Source organism: Zosterops lateralis (genome assembly GCF_965231275.1).
Source record: "Zosterops lateralis genome assembly, chromosome: 2".
In the NCBI taxonomy this organism is placed as follows: domain Eukaryota; kingdom Metazoa; phylum Chordata; class Aves; order Passeriformes; family Zosteropidae; genus Zosterops; species Zosterops lateralis.
Genome location: NC_139763.1, coordinates 65,820,734 through 65,841,469, shown reverse-complemented (window position 1 = coordinate 65,841,469; position 20,736 = coordinate 65,820,734). Strand labels below are relative to the sequence as shown.

Genomic DNA, 20,736 nt, shown 5'->3' with positions numbered 1-20,736 from the left:
TGTATTCAGCCCTGTTATCTATACAACCCAGCCAAAAAGTTCTCTCTTCGCTATTTGTCTCTAGTATTTGCAAAACTATATGCACAACTCAAGTGTATAAATTAGTAGGAAAATATGGAGGAGACTTTGATTCTACTCCTGGCCACTTCAGTATTAAAGGTTCCACTGTAAGCAGTAGAGTATTTAACAAAAAGGCCTACTTAAAGGTATAAAAAGAGTTTCAAATCTCCCCCTGGGACAATGAGTTCTCATTTTTTATGTGAAGAATCCATTTCCATGGATTCTAATGCCATGATTTTTGGTCCTCTTCCTGTCCAAATATAAGAATATGAAGAAACAAAAGTATATCCTGAAAAATACTTGGAAAAACAAGACTAAAATAGAAAATGTGCTGTTTTTCAAAATGACAAAACTGGACTGCAACCATTCAAATTAACAGTAGCTTTAGGACAGTATTCAGACAAGCCTACTGGACCTTGTGGAAGCCAAATCTGGTATGTATCCAGGAAACATGAGAGAAATTGAAGGAAGGTAGTATCATCTCACACACAGATTGCAGAGACCCATGCAGAGTGGATGAAGTTTTCAGCGACCTGTGGAAATTGACTGTCCCAAAACTCTGCTCAAAGCAGGATCACCTAGAGCAGGTTGCCCTGGACCGTGATCAGTTGTCTTTTGAACATCTCTGTGGAAGGAGACTCCACAGGCTCCCTGTTCCAATGTTCAACCATCTTTGCAGTAAAAAATTGCCTTCTTATGTTTAGAGGGAATTAGAGCCAGGGCCTAATCACTTGGTAGATTGTGCTTGGAAGGTTCTTTTCTGTGGCCCATCCACAGCTAATGATACTTGTATGACTTTTGGTACTAATAGTACCAAAACCATGCTGAGGCCATAGCCTCCTTCATCTGTACTTGGTAGCCACAGAGTCTGACTGTGGAGAGGAATGGAAACTAAATCCTCTGAAAATTTTGGCAGAAAATACAACTCTTTTGGTGCACACTGGCACGTAGTCAGGAGTTATCTGTGCATGCCTTTGAAAGTGCTTGTCCAGGCATTCCATTTGGAACAGAGGCTGATTTCCTCTGCATTTAGCACTGCTCAGATTTAGTATCTGTGTGTTTAAATACAAAAACTGTTTCTTCCCAGGTGTCTTTGGGCAGGGAGTGGTATGTCCATACAATCTACACTGTGCGCTCCAAGGAGAACGCCAACCGCGGAATCGGCAAAAGAAGTGTGGAGCACCAGTACCACTCTCTCCTCAGTGCTGGGAGCCCAGGAGCATCCACACAGAAAAGGCAGAAGAGGGGAGTTGAGCAGGCCCCAGAACTTGCAAAAGACATTGGAGCAGGGAACAACCGAGGAACAAACATACAGCACATAGCCCTGGATCGCAGCAGCAGGAAACAGGGGCCTCAAAGGGAGGTGGCACTCAATGGTGTTCTCCCCAGGGAACTGGATAACCAAAGTGCAGGAATCAGCATACTCACAATCATTGGTGGAGCTGCTGCCGTTTTCCTTGCTATCTGCTTAATTGCAATTATCATTGTGCTGCTGAAATGGAAGCAAAATTCTGACAAGAAGGAAAGCACAAACGAGTCAGGCAGCAACGAACCAATGATGCTACCACAAAATTACAGCAATGACAGCTCAGAGGTTTGATTCCAAGACCACAGTATTCAAGCCAGAGTTGCCAGAGTGCCTCAAAAAAACTTTTGAACTGCACATTTTTAGCAGCAGATAATGGTGACTCATGAGGAGTTCATTTGTTTCTAGGTGTACTTGAAATTTGTTATCCTGAGCTTTTACTGCCGTTATCAACAACAGAAGAAGCTGAACCGAACCTCCCACTTCGCACGAAAGGAAATGCTGATGTCCCTATACCATGCACTAATTTTAAGCAGCAATTCAAGGAACTGCATTGTAAGGGAGAGATTATGTTGTGGTTTTGTATTTTATGACATTTCAAAAGAATAAAATAAGCTGAACAAAGGTGCTACATATCCTGTCTGCAATAAGAGAGATTGCAGCTGAACAAAGGTGCTACATATCCTGTCTGCAGTAAGAGAGATCACTCTCTTCAGAAACACATAATACTTGATAGGAGGGATCCTTACGCTCTTCTGTAAAATTTTGTACTGTTTCTCACAAAGAACTCAATGTCTACAAATAGTTTGAAAGGTGATGGAATGCCTTAGGCATGGATCCTCTGTCCTGTAAGTTTTTGACTTCACTTAATCTGTACCAGTGATTTTTTTTTTTTTTTTTACTATTATGTAACTGAACTTTTTCAAAAGACAGCTAAATTATACAGCATAGCATTATAAACAGTTGCATGTCACAGGATTCAATACATACTCTTTCCTGCAAATTCTTATTCATCTATTTTATCTGATTTTTTTTTTTTAATTTATGTTTATATAAAGCCAAAGAATGCAACAAATCCAGAAAAAAATTTCGGTTTTCACTGAAACTGGATGCTTATGTCCTCTAAAGTTTATAATGGATCATGGAGGTGTAAGGCCAATTTTATATCTTAGTGCATGTCCACTGCTGAGAAATGCAAGCGTTAGTATTTCAGTACCTAGAGAAGATGATAGTTAGATTCAAAATGCAGAGGACAAGGTTCTGCTGAACTGAGCCTAGGAATCTTGATATTGAATCCAACATAGCTAGTTGCCATACTAAATAACAAAAAGTGAAGAAAACCATTTGATTGAATCAAATCATAGCACATTTTGACAAACATGCTGGGTCATCGTTGGGCATTTTTTAACAAGTGACTACATCTGCAAGAGTAATTCTAATTTTGTCTCAGCATTCTTGAGTTGGTAACATGACAAGTTTGGATCAGCAGTATCCTGTGTCAGTTTTCATCCAGACAGGACCTGTTCTGTCCCAAAGATGTTTTTATCCAGACAGGACCTGTTCTGTCCCTGTCAAATCCTTGGCTGTGAAAGCTGTGTAACCTTCAGGAAACTGTCCCTTTTGTCACACTAGTGTTTAACGTGAGTCCTTTAAGTCATGCAGTCCTAGAATGGCCTGGGTCAGATGGGACCTTCAGGATCATTTAGGTCCAACCCCACAGCCATGGACAGGAAGACTTTCCACCACACCACGTTACTTAAAGCTCCATCCAAACTGACCTTGAACACTTCCAGGCGTGAGGCATCTGGAACTTCCCTGGGCAACCTTGCCAGTGTCTCACCACCCTCACAGTAAATTTCCTCCTAATACATAAACCTACCCTCTTTCAGAGTGAAGTCATTACTACTTGTCTGATTGCTACATCCCCTTGGGAAAAGTCCCTCCATAGTTCTCTTGTAAGCCCCTTTCAGGTACTAGAAGGTGCTCTAAACTCTCCACAGAGCATTCTCTTGGCTCAGACTAAACAACCCCAACTCTCTCAGGCTGTCTTCACAGGGGAGGTGCCACAGCCCTCTGATCATCTTTGTGGCACTCCTTTGGATGTGCCCCATCAGGTCCATGTCCTTCTATGTTGGGTGCCCCAGAGCTGGATTCATCATTCCCAGTGGGGTCTCAAGGGCAGAGTAGAGGGGCAGAACCTCCTCCCTCACCCTGCTGGCCCCACTGCTTTGGATGCAGCCCAGGATATGTTTGGCTTTTGGCCCTGAGAGTGCACATTGCTGCATCATGTCTAGCCTCTCATACCCCAGCATCCCAAAGTCCTTCTCAGCAGGGAAGGACTAATCCTAATCCATTCTCTGGCCAGCCTGTGTTTGTGCTTGGGGTTACCCTGACCCAGGTGCAGGACCTTGCACTTGGCCTTGTTGAACTTTGTGACGTTTGCTCAGGCTCACCTCTCAAGCCTGCCCAGGTTCCTCTGGATGGCTTCCTGTCCCTCCAGCATGTCAACCACACCACAGCTGGGTGTCATCTGCAAACTTGCTGAAGGTGCACTTGATCCCACTGTCCATGAGATTGTCAAAAAGCACTGGAGTCAGTGGAGTTCCCAACAGAGTTGAACTATATAAAATCTGAATTAGGATGTTGAGACCTTGCTAAAATGTCTCTTCCCTTCCACCACCACCATCTTGTGATGGTGTGTACAGGTAGTCCCCAGTACACTTGGCATTTGGTGTTCTGGGGATCATGCTGCAGAGATCACTTTGCAGAGCAGGATTCAACTTGAAAGCAGCCTGTAAACACATAATGCTGCCTCTGAACAAAAACAACAACAACAAAAACATCCAGAAGGCTTCCTGGCCTGGCTGTGAGGGTCAATCAACACAGATAGACCTGACCTAGTAATTCTGCACAGTTGTTATGTGAGCCATAAGGCTCAAGAACATGAAGCTCTACTGGCCTATGAATATCTGTGCTGTGATTGATGGTATAGCCCACAGAGAGACTCGTGCTGGTATCTGTTCTCTGGATTTGTGTTGTTATGACTTCACTCAGTTAACAGGATTTCATCAGCTTTTCACAAAACAAGTCAGGTCAGAATCTGTCCTACCTTTCTAGGTTTTCTGAAGATGGTGATTAATTGACAGCTTAATTGAAGAATGTTTGCAGTACCCAAAGGGTCAAACTCCATTACAAAACACTTGCAGTCATCTTTTATTTTCATTAATCTGAGTTCTAGCCTGAAACAATTATCTGTAAGCCATGCCCAATGCTTTAGGCCTTCCCCCACTCACCTGACATCAAATTGCTTCTGTAATGAAGTTTCTGGTTTTGTGATCCATGTATTGTGTGCAAGATTGATCAAAGACTTAACCCACAGATATTTTTTATGTTTAGTAAGTTTACCAGTAAGTTGCAAATGTGCACTAAGATCAAATTTGCCTTTGTGCCTATGTGTGACATCACTATGAGAAAAGCAGAATTTCTCTCCTAGAACCTGCATGTTTGGATAGTACCAGTCAATGATTCTACAGCAGAATGGGACACATGTAAATAATAGAACATTTTAATATTTATGAAATGCCTGTTTTGTATAATCAGAGATGATTTTTTTTAAAATATATGTATAAAATACAGAAATTAGGTGTTTATCAGTAGAACTATTTTTCTGCTTTTGAATTTTACCAGACCAAAATATCATTAAAGGTGCTTGCGGGCAAAATCTTTTTTCAATTATTACTTGTTTTCATAAAATCATATCAAAACCCATGTGTTCTACAAGCCAAATATTTAGCCCAGTAAACAACTTGATCACTACCTTGAAAAGTGTCTGATTAAAACCTTGTGAAATATTTAGGTTGATGGGGATAATCAGATGAATATTTTTGAAACAATATGTAAAAGAATAGTGCAAAATGGTGATAACAAAAAGAAGGACAAAGCAAACACTGAAAAGTTGGACAAGCATGAGTAAGATTTATGAGTCAGATACCAAAGTCTTCTTCCTGTGAAAAAAATCCCAATGTTTTCAGTAAGGCATGCTGGATTTGTCCCATTCTTAAGAAATTGGATTTTTTACAGTTCAGTGAACTATAAATACATCTGTAACAGCATGTGCTTTTTTGCTTTTTTTAATTTCAGCTTCAAGGTTTCAGATTTCAGCATGATGTTTTGGAGGCTTATTAACATTTATCCTTTTAATTAAAAAGTGGCCTTGTTTATACTAACCTGAATAAGTGCCTCGTTCCCAGTGATGTGCACAAATATTTTAATATTTATCTATCCAAGCAATAAACTGAGTATATTTTATATATATATATTTAATCTATTTCCAGATTATGTATTCAATCCTCTTTTCCCTGGAGATGCTTATTCTGCTAGCAATAATACCATTTGTTTAACCATTTATACAATAATTACTGTGTTTAAATTTGTTATCAAGCTGTCATATTTATTTGGTACAACTTTTTGCTGATGTCTATGGCTGTGATATTTGGCATTTGTATCAGGAAAAAAATAAAACTACTTCTGTTTGGTTACTGATCTAAAGTTTATGTATGATTATCATGCTCTGGAGAGGTCAGTAATGCAGTGTTAAGAAAAACTTAATTTGTCACATCAGTGGAGCAACACAAAGTTCCTGTGTTTTCAGTAAATCTCACTGCTTTATTCCTCAATTGATAGTTTTCTGGTCATGAAGGGTTCAGCACAGGGGTTGTTTATTAATCTTTGTGGTTGCACTCATGGCTCAGAGAGAGATTTCTCTTTCAATTCCAGAACATCAGAAATCTCTAGATACCTGCAAGTCCTTTGTAGGCTGGATTGCCATGTTCCTGTGTGCTGCTGGCAGGCTTTATTTTACTCATCTCACTGACAAGAGAAAGTGACTCTGCAAGGAGCAGTTCCCTTGTTCCCGTAGGGCTGGTGTTGCTTCTTGTGCCAGGTCATGCGATTGGCAGAGGTATCACTGATAGATGTAGATGCATTTGAAGAACTACAGTGCAGAAAGGAAAAGCCATTCTGACCTTTTCCCTTCTCATCCACCCTTTGTAAGCACTGACAAATGACTTCTGTGTGAATGCAAGCAATCACTTACCTCCTTCACTTTCAGAAAGGTCATATTTCATGGCTAGTTACACGAGTGACACAATATAGGCCAGTAGAATTCAAGACAAGGATCAGTTATTCATCTTTTCCTGTTCCCTACAACTCCACTCCTGGGCACTGCCAGAGGCAGATGAACCAACTCAGAAGAGCCACTCTAAGGCTCTAACAGTTGTACAATGAGCCACCAGCCCCAGACTTGGAATTGGTAATTTAAAGTACAAATACCAGAATGTGCCTTTCTGATTTTGTTTTTCTTGGAGTAAAAGAGGAACGAAAGTTTTCATTTTTCAGTACCCTAGGCCTCTCTAACGGCTGGTTTACCTGCACCTCACATCTGCCTAAACCTCCTGCTGAGGACTGCTTGAAATAGTAGCAGGATCCAATAGTCTTTTCCTGGTGCATATCCTGTGAAGGCATATGATCTGGGCAGAATGAGGTAAAGCATCTGGACTGAGGAGCTTGGGGGCCAAGGTAAAAGATACTGTTGATGATTTTATTTACCTTATAAACATGCTCCATTTATCCTCTGCTGTTTGTACCAAAAGGTTAAAATAATACTTCTTGAGGTCTCAAACGTCTCTTTCACTGATGTATTTTTTTTCTTATGTTTCTAATGGCACCAGAATGATCATGGCAAGAGAGAAACATAAATACCTAATTCTTTAAAAGTAATAACTCATGGGAATGTGGCTGGGCTCTACTTCCATTTCTTGGCAAGACACCTGGATTTCAGTGCAGCAAGCTGCACTATCCCCCACAGGGACTGCTCCCCAGTATTTTCAGGCCTGTGAAACCAGGGGAGGAGTACAATCTGGCTAATTGTTCAGGGTTAAAAACGCCTCTGTCTTTGAGGACAATACGATGTTGAGGTCAGCTTCACAGGTGTCATCCAGTGCCCACATCTCATGACACAGCTGTGCCACAGACCACCTCATCAGTGGTGTACCTTCTGCAGTCTTCTGGAGATTGGATTCCTGGCCTTCTGTTGTCAGGATTTTGAAACGTTCTCTCCTAGTAGGAGAAAAGATTTGGATCCACCCTCAAAGAGCTGGAGAAACTTGTAATGGCTTTATGGACATCAGCAGCTGTCCATCCATCACACACCCAGCAACTTTCATCTGCCCAGGATTTAGCAGAGGTGCTGCATGCTGCCCTTAATATCCCAGACATCCCTAATGCATCAGTGTGCAGTATTGCACGAGGACTCTGAGGGCTCCTTTGCACCCCAGGAGATTTCTTCCATCACGGATTGCAATGTCAAACACAACATTGCCATGCTGCACAGGAGATGTGTTCGTGTATGTCACATCTTCCAGGACATCAGCAGCAAAAGGCTTAGCAGAGCATGTTCACTTCAGCTAAACTCCTCTCACATCCTAACTCAGGTGAACTTCAGTAGCAAGGTCCAAAAAGGTGCATCCCTGAATGTGTTTTTTTGCTAATTTAATTGTTACTAACCTGGCTGGCACCTCAAAAAAGACGAGTATCAGAGGCAGAACCCACTTCTTGCTTTTATGTAGCTTGGCTACATGTGAGCAGTTCAATGCCTATTTTGTCTAGCTGAGGGTTTTTTCTTGAATTACTTGGATATCTAGAGAGATTTTTTGAGAAGTTCATATTCTGTTATCAGACTTTATGTTTCTGTTTGTGTGCACATGTCCTGCAACAGTTGAGGTACTCATTTATTACTCTCCTCAACTGTGGCGATTTCTCTACCTTGCAACACTACCCTCAAACAGGACCACCCATAAGAGCTTCTGTCCAAGCTATTTGACTTGGTACACTGCTGCTTGGAGTTTCCTTTCCAATTTGGCTCTCAAAATGAGGGTGCTAGGGAAATATTTCTCCCCCAGGAAACTTCAGTTTCCTCAGGAACTGCATTTGACATCCGTAGCATCACTCTGAATGGTAAATGTGAGGCCAACAATTCAAAAAAACTCTTGCAGCATTTTGGCATTGCCTGTAGTTCACATCTGGGACTGTCAGCTGTGGTAATATGCATTTCCCCAGTCTTCTCAAGAAGTGCTGGGGAGTTCTATTCTCTAGAGAAATGTTTGTTTTCAAAGCATGATTGCAACATCTGTACATGTACACGCAAACAAAGACACACAATATGTTTTTATTTATATAAATTTTATATAGATTTTATCGTGTTTTAAACATACATGTACAACATAGAGTAGTAGCTGTGCATTTTATATAGTATATAATAGATACTGATATATTTAAATTGTAGATATTTTATGACTATGTCTATTTTTTTTTTTGTATTATATAATACAAAAAAAAAATTATTTGTAATTCCTCAGATAAGATTGCAAGGATGAAGGATTACAAGGTGGGAAGCAGAATTCAGGGTGTATTTGCCTAGAAGGAATCACAGCAGCCAGACCCACAGTCAAAACCTGAGAATGCACCTCCCAGAGCCTTGGGGTCAGGGAGACTGATTTAATACACTCTCCTGGAGCCTAAAATAAGCAAACAGGTGGCATTCTGGACTGTCTCCCTGATGGGGACCAGCAGTTGTAGCTGGGACCAGCAGCTGCAATCTATACCCCCAGCATGTGAGCCTCTTAGTCCTGGTCTGCTGCAGGATGCCAAGGAGAAGCACAACCATTCCTTCAAAATACCTCATGTTTGGAGATCAGCAAGCAAACACATTGAGAAAAAGAGAAGTTAAATGACAGAAGTTTTTCAAAGTCCATGCTTCCCCTATTCACTTTATGTCAAGATGCTGCAGCACCAGAATTTCCGCATCCCAAGACCCTGCAGTGTGGGGGAGAAAACCTCTAAGGTATGGCAGTGGGTTCTCCTTGTGCCCTTCTCCTGAGCTCTGGGCTCTGGGCTCCCCTTCAGTGACTGCTGTGAGCTGGTTTTGGTCCCTCGTTAGCAGAGTGGCCTGGAAGTGCTCCCAAGGGAGGGAATGCAGCAGGCTCCCTCAGTGAACATGTGTTTCCAGGGGATGCTGCCAGCCCCTGGGCCACCTGAGACCTCTCTCCCTGGTGCCCAGACATTATAATAAGGGAGTCTTTTTCATCTGGTGAAGTTATGAAGTTAAAAGCAAATTAGCTGCCCAGGGAATGAGGGCGTTTGGCTGCTAAACAAAGAAAGGCTGTCTGCTGTCAGACGCTGTCCAAGATTTGTCAAAGGGACAACAAAAGTGCTGTTTTATTCCCATGGGATGTGAACCTCAGCTCCCTGGTGGCTCCTGGCACCCCCAGCTGGGGCAGGAGAGGTCACTTTGGTCCTGCTCAGACCAGCCCTCACCACTCCTCTGGAGGAGTGTGATCCTCATTAAAGGAGCTGTGGCAATTAGTAATTAGAAGGAAGTGGAGCTCAAGAAGAGGAGCTCCCTATCTGGTGAGTCACTAATCATGGCTGTAAATGGGGCTTTTTCTGCTGCTGCTACTCAGGGTGTGGGGAACCTGTTGTTTCTCATAGATTGGTGGGTTGGAAAAGAGAGTTAAATCTCTGCTTTAAAGAAAAGCAGGCAGGAAAAGAGGGTGCCCCTGCAGACAACTGCTTGTGGTAAGAGTTGCACAAAGCCTAATTAAATATTCAGAAAGGTCTTAATTTAATGACTTCAGGACACACAGTTCTGTAATTTCTAATTTATTTCTTTTGGGATTTTGCTTCATAACTTTTTGGCAAATGTAAATTAATCTTCTTTTTTGCTTGGTGCTATCTGCCACGTATCTGCAATTTAAAGGGAAACTGTCAGGGCCACTTTTATCTTCCTTATATGGTTCTTGCTTAACTGGTCATACTGTGTGAATTTTGTCACTAAAGAAACAAAGCCAAACAAAAACCCAAACGAATAAAAGAACAACCCAGAAAAAAATTACACACCTGCATTTTGCAATTTTTATAAAAATACTACAGTAGTGAACTGACCAGGTATTTTCCAAAGTCTAGTAAAATCAGCTCTTATAGCACCAGTGAATCACACTGCTAAAATTAGGAACATAAATAGCCTTCGGTATCAGTACAATCATTAACAGCAGAGATTTATCAAATTGGGTGTGGTCTGGGTTTAGCTGTCTTCTTTCTCCTATCCTTTTCCCTTTACTGTAGCTCCTTCTTTCATTTCCTTTACTGCACTTACTTGCTAGATAAAAATGCTGAAAATGTGCCACCTTCTGTTCTTTTCAGCTATTGCACAGCCCAAAGAAAATTTGTAACCCCTGGAAACTTGTGCACATCTGTGCACAGATATAGGCAGGCACACACACACACTCATGTAAACCTGCATATGCACACATCTGTGAAATCCCTCTCAACTATCTAAATTTCTTTACTCACTGGCTTTTCTTTAGTTACAAGATTAGCACTCCAGCTGTTAAAATAATTGTGCTTACTAAAGGGTATTCAAGGAAACCAGAAATTAGGCCAATTCTGACCACTGTCACTGTCACAGCAAAAAGGAGATGAGGAAGGTAAGACTTCATCCAGTCTCTTTAATGACTGCAATGAATGAAGGTCTCTATCTGCTTTTTTAAATTCTTAATTCTATCTCCTCTACCACCAGTTGTACATTCACATGTATACATTTCCCTTCAGAGCTGCTCTGGGAAAATCTCCTCCTCTCTTTCCACTGATGCAGGACTGTTGGAGAACAATCTGCTAGGGCAGATCCTGGGTATCCTCACTTTCACACCACAAAAAAAAAGAGCGGTGTGGAGAGACAGAAACTAAGCTCTAGCCCCACAGTTGTGTTTTTGTTCTTGACTTTTAACACAGATTTTTGTATGGCTGATTATGATTTCTTTTTCTAAAAAAAAAAAAAAAAAAAAACAAAAAAAAAAACCAACCACAAACACCACACCCAACCACCCTCAAGGGAATTTCTTATTTCACAACTCTTCCACAAGTTTATCCCAGTATCTTAGTCTTCTGTTATTCCAAATACAGCTCAGCATTATGGGTATGAGCAGATTCCTCTGCATAATTTTTTTTACCCGTGTTTCCTCTACTGCCATTTAAGGAATCTCCATAACTAAAGATAAACTTGGACTTTGGCAAGGCCGGGCTGACTCTCCAAACTCCAAGGTATGAGAAATGCTTTATTTTCTTTTCTGTAACCACTAACAAAATATAAGCTTCTTTCTGACCACCTAGAGCTGTGTTCTGAGGTCCTAGATCCTTTTCACTCTGGACTCTGCAGTGGAAAAGCAGGAGGTGGTTCTGTGTTAGGTGACAGAAGTGAAGCCCTGTGAGTGAGGGCAGGGGGATGCACACAGCCACATAAATGGTGTTTGTGGGTCACCCTTGCAGGCAGATGGGGAGGTAGTCATAGCACCTTTCTCAAGGCTGCAGAAAAGGGAGGAATGTCTTTTGCTTTATCTAAATTTGCATGAGGAGTGTTTTCCTAAGTGCATAGCTGCATTCTTCTGCACCTACCTTATACCTACTATCTTGCTTTTATATGGTGTTGCACTGCTCCATATAGTGGATCCTGGCTGTCTGACTCCTTAGAGAGGGCACTTTCAGATATCTCAGTTACAGATAGGGCTATTTATTCTTTAAGAGCATGGTAAATATAATTAACACAGTCTTTACTTCTACTGTAACTCCCACATCAGAAGGGCTATCTGCAGACTGTAAAGAGGAATAAGTAATAAAATAAATGTCCTCAGAAAGTATATTTTTCTCTGGTTTTTTAACCTCAGAGATGCATGTTATGACAGAGAAGACAAAAACCCTCTCTGCCTATTCCTCTTTGCCAGAAAGGTGTTAGCATTCCTAAACAGCTGGTATTTTATCACAATACCTTAAGGCACTCTAATTCCTATTAGAAGTGAAGTTAGTCCTCTGCCTACTGTGAAATAGGAGAATCTTAAAGATGGCTTAAAGTAATATTTTACCCTCCCATGTAGTTATAAGTGGAATTTAGCTGGAACAGAGAATAGGGCCCCCACATTTTCAAGGCATTTGTTTTCCCAGATAAGCTCTTGACTCTCAGGGAGTGGGAAGAGTATGTTGCAGTAAATCAGAAACTCCATAAGGCGTGCAGTGGGGTCAAACTTCTGAGTGCACTAATCACCCCAGAAAGGGCTCAAATGAGATAAGCCTTGTACTTGGCAGTAAACTGTGGTGGTCAGCACAAACCTTTCATCTTGCTTTGCACAGTCTAATGCCATGAGGCTGATGCAGCTGGGCAGAGCAAGGTGCTCATGACTGGCCCCAAACTGTGGTGCCAACTGAGAGCCCTGACTTTATAAAAATTTACCTTGAAATTTTGATTTGAACAGCACTGCTTTTGCTGGTTCTTTTTTTTTTTTTTTTTTTTTTTTTTTTTTTTTTTTTTTGCAAAATGGTAGATCAGGCAAGCTGGATAAAAACCTGGACTTGTATCTAGACAAGGTGGCTTTGGAGACAGGTGAGTAAAGGTGATGTGATGCCAAGAGGTGGAACTCTCAGTATTCCAAAACAAATCCCACCAGAGGTGTCTCAAATGATAACATTTGATTCTGAACTACCAGTGAGTTCCCTGGACTTGTCTGGGGAGAATTATTATACTTTATCTTCTTTTTTAACATACAAGTGTTTAAGCACTCCTTGGAACAAACCAGGATGGACACCCTCCTTTCAGTAACCCAAACTGCTTTCTAAAACCCACTTATCTCCGCTGGCTGTCACAGGGCTCAGAGCCACAGCTCATGTACGAGCATCCTGAGCTGTCCACTGGAAAGAACCACCTGAGGATGTGATAATCTGGAGCTGACTCCCCGTTATCCCACGTACCAGTCTGGGAGGTGGAAACCTGGGCTCTCCCAGGGCTGGCCATTGCACAGTCCCTCAGGAAAGCTGCTGCTCGGTGCAGAGCTCAGCTGCCCGCTGGATGGCACCAGGACTCCGCGCGTGTGTGCCAGACCCCCTCCAGCCCCCCTGAGCCGTCCTATCCGTCACTGGGATAAGGGAAGCTTTGCAAACAGGCACAGCAAGACTCTGGGGGCGAGATGATAGGGGGAAATTACAGATGTGAAAGCTGTGCCTGATGCTGTCATGGCTAATATTTTTAAAGGGGCAAAGGATCTTTTATGGTGCATAACCGAGATGGGAATATTCTGCAGAATACAAGCTGCTATTTCCAAATAATCGCATAGAAAATAATCATAGGTGTGGAATACACGTCTCTAACCATAGGATAGAAGGAAAACATTGCATTTTTTGTAACTGTGTTGTTACAAATCTCCCTTCTTGCTGCTTCAGGCTGCAGTAACAGCAGTATATAAAAGCTGCAGGCTGTGCAGATTGTGGCTGCATGATTCCATGTCCTAAAGTATATTGACATCCCACATGTGAAGCAGGTCAGAGGCATTAATGCTGCCACTGTGAGTCAACACTTTTTGATCCCTCAGTGGAGAATGCATACAGCAAACTTCTGGCAGGTATTTATAGAATAATGTACAAGTTAATACTCTTCTCCACAGCCACTGGAGCTGGGCTTGCTGCCTAAATGTACATCTGCAGTGTACTTACTGGAGCCAAGAAGCTTTACAGAAATCATCAAAGAAAAGTGAGCTGTTTGAAAGTTTAAGGATCCATTACATTATGTTGTAATTCTTAATGATCTCTGATGACTGCATCTTTATTTATTTATCACTGCTCAGGCAGAAGTGCAAAAGCCCGTGAAATAGGAGTCAGCCCCAGACATAAAGAAACTTCTGCTGGTGAGGCTGTGCTGATTTTTCCTTTTTCCTTTGTGTATTCTCTGTATTTCTTACATGTATATTTGTAGCTTATTGTATCAGGCTAGTTTTCTGCCCTTGGAATGTGTTTTGTCTTTCTGCCTAGGGAAAGGGCACTTTCCACTAGTGCCCTTTCCCTAGGCAGAAAAGCAAAACACATTCCAAGGGCTCCCATCCTATCTTGGTTCTCCCAAGATAAGCTCTTGACTTAAGGCCGAAAAACAGCTCTTTGAGACACATTTTCATCAACAAGGTACAGCTGGTACCAAGATGGGGGGGGGGGGGGGGGGGGGGGGTGTCCAGAAAAGGGTTGAACTAGAAGGGGGAATTGATGAAAAAGGCATCACTGCTGGCAGCAAGGAATGAGAAAAGCCTGCAAGGTAGAACACTGCAGCCCAAGGCTGAGCTGTTTGGTAAGGGCCAGCCTTGGCAGCCCCAAGTGTGTGTGACCTTGAGGAGGAACCTGCTCCACCATTTAGATGACAGAGGCCAGTGGGCTCCAAGTGCAGGGCTAGGTGGTGTCCAAGCCCAGGAACAGCATAAACAGCCAGGGAATTAGATCACAAATCTGGGCTTCTACCTGAGTCTTAGAGTGCCACAGGCACTGGCTCTTTCAAAGCTGCCATTTATTTCTTCACTGATCCAGAGAGAGACCCCACAGTCACACCCAGTGCAGGGATAAGAAGGAAAGCTAAGAGACATGCTCAGGTGTAGATGGCACCAGCTGCCAAACCTCTCTGTCCCCCCAGCCCCCTTTCACAGCAGGGCTGCAGGCTGCACTGCTGTCAGCACAGCAGCAGGATCCTGCTGGGACCACAAGCTGAACCAGAACAGTGCTGATGTGTTTTTTGACCACATCCTGGTGTGACTGAAAATTCATCTTTCCTCATTCAGAGGTTAAGTAAAAATCAAGAATGAATAGCCTGGGGTTGTGTCATAAAAATATGTATGTGTGTTTTAACCCCAGGCAGCAGTTAAGCACCAGACAACTGCTCACTCATTGCCCTTGCATCAGGATGGGGAGAAAATTGTAAGAGTAAAAATGGGACAGTGGGAACACAAAGGCCATCATTCCAATTGTCCCTGGCTTCTTCCCTCAGCTTTATATGCTGGGCATGACACCATATATTATGGTCTGGAATATCCCACTGGTCTGTTGGAGTCACCTATCCTGTGTGTCCCCTCTCAGCTCCTTGTGCACCCACAGCCTGCTGTGGGTGAGAACCAGAAAAGGCCTTGGCTCTGTGTCAGCAGTGTTCAGCAGTAATGAAAACATCCACCATCCACGTTATCAACACTGCTTTCAGGTCAAGTCCAAAACACAGCCCCACACCAGCTACTCTGAAAAATTTAACTCTTCCCCAGCCAAAACCAGCATGAAGTAGAGAGACATGTAGTCACATATTAAAAAGGGCAGATCCGTGTGCCTTCCAAAATGTGCTGACTGCTTACATGCAAATATCCTTTTTGTTCACATTTTTTATAGCTTCACCTTTTTTTCTGTAGGTACAATTAACATCAACTGTATAATCTAGGCAGGATGTGTCTGACCCTAGGACCATCAGCAGGGCTTTGGGAACATCCAGTCTGTCCCCTTTTGAATGCATCAATATTCCCCTCTGCATCTAAGCCACTGAGAGGGAAGCTGAGCTGACTTATTCTGCATTATATTGCTGGAGTAAAACTGGGTTTGTGAGGAAAGATTCCTCCTGTGATTACCCAGTGTCCAGGCTAGGTACAGCACTTGTGCCTCACAAGACAAAGAAGCACATTGTTCATCCAAAGAGCTGCCTAAAAATCAGTGTCACAAAGAGCCAGAGCTCCGTGGCTAAATTTCTGAGAAAGAAGAGATCAGCATACATTACCTGAACAACTGTCCCACTGAGCTGCTACAAAAGTCATCCAGACTTGTCCCCTCTCTACCAGGAAAGCAGATGCCAGCCCTGCCACCTGGGGAGGTGCTGCAGCTCCTGCCACTGAAACTGCTGTCACTGCACAGCTTCTCCTTTACAATGAAAACAAAATTCTCCCGACCCTTCTATCCTGTCCCCTTTCCTCCTTTCTCTTTGTATTTCACCCTTGAACATTAAAACCAAGGGACTGAAAAAGTAGGGCAGCTTCCCATCTGCCAGTGGAGCTGGCCTGAACTTGCTTGAGTGTGGTGGAAGTGGGAGCTGAGCCTTTTCCCAGCTTGGAAGGGGAGATGCTTTCTCCTTTCACAGTGCCCCATGTTCCTCTGAGTTACTGAGTGAAGTGGATGTTTTAGATTTAATTTGCAGATCAGAACAGGGCAGGCTGCCAGTGGCAGATAGGCACAAGGTTAGCTGTGGTTGTACATTATATGGGATTTCTTTTTTCCTCTGCTGTGCCTATAAAAAATTTTCTTGTACAATTGTGCAATTGTCTGAAGCCTTAGAGTGTCTCCATGCAGCAAGTCAGAGAATCCTAGGAATGAGGGTCAGTTATAAATTACTTCTCTAAAATGTTCCTGCAAAAGACTGGCTTTACTTGATTTCAAAATATGCCTCCAAATCCACAGAACTAGATATGTAACCTTTGTTCTTACTCTTCTCAGCTACTTAAAATTTTAGCTTTTTCCACTGATATGTTCAAGGTGCCTTTTGCTTCTTCAGATTTAGTCTTACTTTTTAGTCCCAGGAAAAGGAGAGGAAAAGAATTCCCTAGAAAGACAATTGTGCCCATTACAGTCCAGAGGAATGGAGAAGTTGAGAAAGATCAAATTATTTGAAATACATTAATTTTTCTAGGTAATTTGTATTTGTTACAATTGGTGATGAGAATGAATTGGAGTTCCTTTGGGTTTTATAATGAAATTGAAAGAGAAAAAAGAAGAAAACCACAAAGGATGGACTTGAGAGCAAGCCTCCAGGCAGAGTATCAGGATGTTTAAGTACAAGGGCAGGACTCCAAATATTCTGTATTATTTAGGCCAAGTTATTTTATTCATCATTTCCAGCAGCTCTATTCTTTCACCTGGGATGAGAGAGTCACTTGCATGCTCAGGTATCTCCTCTCTTCCTGACCAGTTCAATGGCTTCTTAAACGTTCCAAACCACTGAGATTCTGAAAAACATGGTTTACCAAAAAAACAGGATGCATTATTAAAATATGGTGAAATATTATGTCAATAGTGTTATGCAATTATTGCTTGACCTAAAAGAGTCCATCAGTCTTACATACATTGCTTTTACGACATAATAATTCTAGAGAAGTAGTGTTGGTTTTGTGTGTTTTTTCACAAATTCTTATTTTTATTTTTTCAACATGACATTCAGAAAATCACAGGATTTAGAGAATGAGAGAGAAGGGAGGGAGAAACCCATGAGAAAAAACTAAGGCTGGTTGCTTAATCCCCCTGAAATCAAGACTCCTCAGAGAGAGCAGAAAATCCCAGGGAAATATTTGTTTTCCTCCTTTAAATATATGATTTTTTTCAGTAGACTTTAATGCTTAGAAACACTAAATGCAGAACTTTAATTTTTTTTTAATGGCAAAGGCAGACACAGCTTTTTGATTTCATGATCTCGATTATGATCAGAAAAAAAAAAAAAAAAAAAGAGTACGGTTTTAATTTACAATTCCAATTTGTATTGACACTAAAGAGAAGCTACCCTGCTGTTAAGAAGAACTTTTCCAATTAGACCCACACTTCATGGTCTGCTGTTGGAAAAAGGATTTCAAAATCTAATTTTCTGAAATGTCAGAAGTGAAATATTGCCTTTTGTGTTTGTCACAACCCCCTGTAACTGGGCAGAGAGGATGTCACTGCGGTGCTTATTCGTGAAATAGGCTTTGTGAAGCTGTCCTTTGTACCCTTCTGCCAGGAAGAGGTGAAAGAGCGCAGGACGAAAGTGAAAGGAGAGTTTGGTCTTGTTAGGATTTCGGCTGATTAAGGGGAAAAAGGCTTTTCAAGCCAAAGAACAAAAACTGCTGCTGATGCTCAAAACACTGTGAAATCCCACCAAGTTCAAACGAAGGTACTGAAAGGAGAGACAGCATAGACTCAAAGCAGTTCTGTCTCCCCAGGTTTGGGGTTCACACACGTCAATCCTGGGCTCTGCTTTCCCCAGTCCACACTGGACTCTGATGGATCAATAGGTGAAAAGTGGCTGATGAGTAAACAGGAAAGTACTTTGCCTTTAGGAAAAGAACAGGCATATGGGTTATTTTAGAGGGAATTTTCTGCATTCTCTCTCATGCATGTGCTGGAGACCTTCAACCAAGATTGTTTTCTTTTATTTAGTTTCTTCTGTTATATTTTAGTGTGGCTTTGTACTGGACTGTTTATATGCTACAAATCACACTGTGAAGAATCTGTGATAGTAGAAAACTGGTGCAATGGTTAGTTTATACCAACCTAGAGACAGAACAATTAAGCATAAGAAATTTTAATTCTCATTAAATAAGTGGTTATGCATAAGCTTGCTCTTTTGTATTTGTGAGATACAGTGAGAAAAAATTCTATTTAATTGAAGTCACTAGTTTATATTTTGGTGAAAAAAAAGCTTTATTAACAGTTAGAACACCTCCTTAAATTCAAGTATAAAATAGTTATGCAGCATATTGCTATGGACAGCTGTTGTATATTCACATATATTTATTCATACTTCACTTAAGGAAGCAAAAGTGTACAAATCCAATTAAAGACAAGTGAAAGCGAAACAACAGCTTTTCCAAGGCCCCCTTTAGAAAGTTATCTGTGAAAATGTCTAGCTGTGAGTTCATACATGGCTATTTGTATAGCTGTGCAAACAGACCTCAGTCGCTGACAAACAAGCCAGCCTGGACAATGGAAATCCCATCCCCTTCCTATGGTTTCTTCTGAGCTGCTTTCACCAGCTAGCTTTGCTCTTTTAGAGAACCATAAGATGCAATGTTTGTGAGTCTGAACCTCAGGAAAGGTGGTTACAGCTGAAGAAGGAGGGCTCACATGTGGCAAGGAAGAAACTTTATTTCAGGCTCATGCCCACGTGGAGAGACCCCTCTGGGCTTTCTGGTTTCCCCTTAGAAACCCGGGGGTGTCCCCCGGGAGGGGAGAACCCAGAGCCAATGGCAGGGGCAAGGGAGTGTGACCCAGACCAGGGGGCATTGGCAGGGCTATTTAGGGACAAAAAGGGGAGTGGAAACTTGTCTATCATTAGGGACAGGCCACAGGGAGTTGGGAATGTGGGGGGTTGTAGGAACAAACCATTACAGAAATTAAGAACAAAACATACAGAACTTTAGGAAATCCAAAATGCACACTTCAACACCTTCCCTCTGAGAAAGATGGGCACAGAGCAAGACTTTGATGCAACCTCACACTGCAGAGGTGCCTTTCCTGTGACTTCAGGAGTAGAAATCCCTGCTGGTTGTGTTGTGGTTTTCTGGAAATTGTTGGCTTTTCAGCTGGAACAACTCCCTTCCATCTTTCTCAAGGAACGGGCACTGAGCTTGCAGCTGTTATTTTTCTTATTTTGTATTTGTCTAGAGAAAAGCAAATTACCCACTCACAGTTGTTTCTTGTCCTGTTTTAGTGACTAGAGTTGCTCAATGATTGCATCAGCTCCAACCCTGGATGGCAGCAGTGTAGGATAGAGCAGCAGAACTGTCCCTGAAGAGGGCAGGAGCCTTAGCATGCTCCACAGCCGCTGCTGCTCTTAATTATCTCTCCCCATTATCTTTGCAAGAGTGAGAATCCTTATTTTACCAGCTGCAGGTTTAACAAGACTCTTCTGCTCCCTAGGGAGAGCACAAGCCCAGCTTCCAAAAAGACTTTTTCTTCCGCATGTCTTTGCCTTGAGCACAGACCAGCTTTATGGTGGAAATCTCTTCTCTTCCTCACCATCTCTCCTGGGTTTGGGAAGCCAGAAGCCCTGAGGAAAATGATTCTGGCTTGGAAATAAATCAGTTTTGTGAATGCATAACTGGAGAGGGAAATAGTGGGTGGGGAGGGCAGGCAGAGAGAAAATAACTCTGTTCTTAGTGGTGCCTAAGTCTGAACTCCTATAAGCATCTTCCAAAAAGATTTTCCTCAAGTTTTTCCTCCCTCCTGACAGCTGAAGTGAGAGTGAAAACCAGAAGAGGTGAGGGAAATTGACTGTCTCTTGGGGAGCAAAAAAAGCCAAAAAAACCAAAAAGCAACTACGCCTAGAGCAGGCAAGGCTTTTCCTGATGTGAGTTTGAAGCCAGCTACTTCTACCCAGCCTTTCTGTGACCACCAATGGACAGAGAGTACTTTCTCTCTGGTTTTGTCACAGAGGGAGTTACTACACTTGTAGCACACCAAGTGTAAAATAGTGAGCTGGTTTGTAGACAGCTTCTTCTCTTTCACTATCTCCTTGTCTTGAAAAGCAAGGCAGGAGATGTCACTTAGGCACATGGTGGGGTGAGAGGACAGTGGGCAATGAGCTTTTACTGGGAGCATGAATTCACCTTGCAAATAAGGGAGTGCTGATATAAAGCATCCATTGCTAATAATTAAAGACACAGACTTAGCCATGGTGCATTGAAGGGCAGTTTATCACCAGAGCCTGGGAGTAGCCATGTGATCATTTCTGGGATTTGACCTGC

The 20,736-nt window shown here is 42.2% G+C and overlaps 2 protein-coding genes across 6 annotated transcripts in view; both read left to right on the top strand.

The window, feature by feature from the left end:
• The window catches only part of FREM2 (FRAS1 related extracellular matrix 2), a 119,157-nt gene extending 113,302 nt beyond the window's left edge, over positions 1-5,855 (top strand). Inside the window, exon 24 of the mRNA XM_083885115.1 lies at positions 1,148-5,855. Coding sequence (XP_083741241.1) covers positions 1,148-1,660 — 513 coding nt within the window. The 3' untranslated portion in view covers positions 1,661-5,855. The remainder of the gene's footprint in view (positions 1-1,147) is intronic.
• Positions 5,856-9,788: 3,933 nt separating this feature from the next.
• LOC310924128 (complement C4-A-like) overlaps positions 9,789-20,736 on the top strand; it is a 52,154-nt gene continuing 41,206 nt past the window's right edge. Inside the window, exons 1-2 of one of the 5 annotated variants that reach the window (XM_083885302.1) lie at positions 9,815-9,832; positions 11,457-11,521. The gene's annotated coding sequence lies outside the window, so the exon portion shown is untranslated. Of the gene's footprint in view, positions 9,833-10,990; positions 11,522-16,593; positions 16,621-18,038; positions 18,162-20,736 lie in introns of those variants that run through there. The other 4 variants (XM_083885303.1, XM_083885301.1, XM_083885305.1 and 1 more) reach the window with 4 other exon arrangements.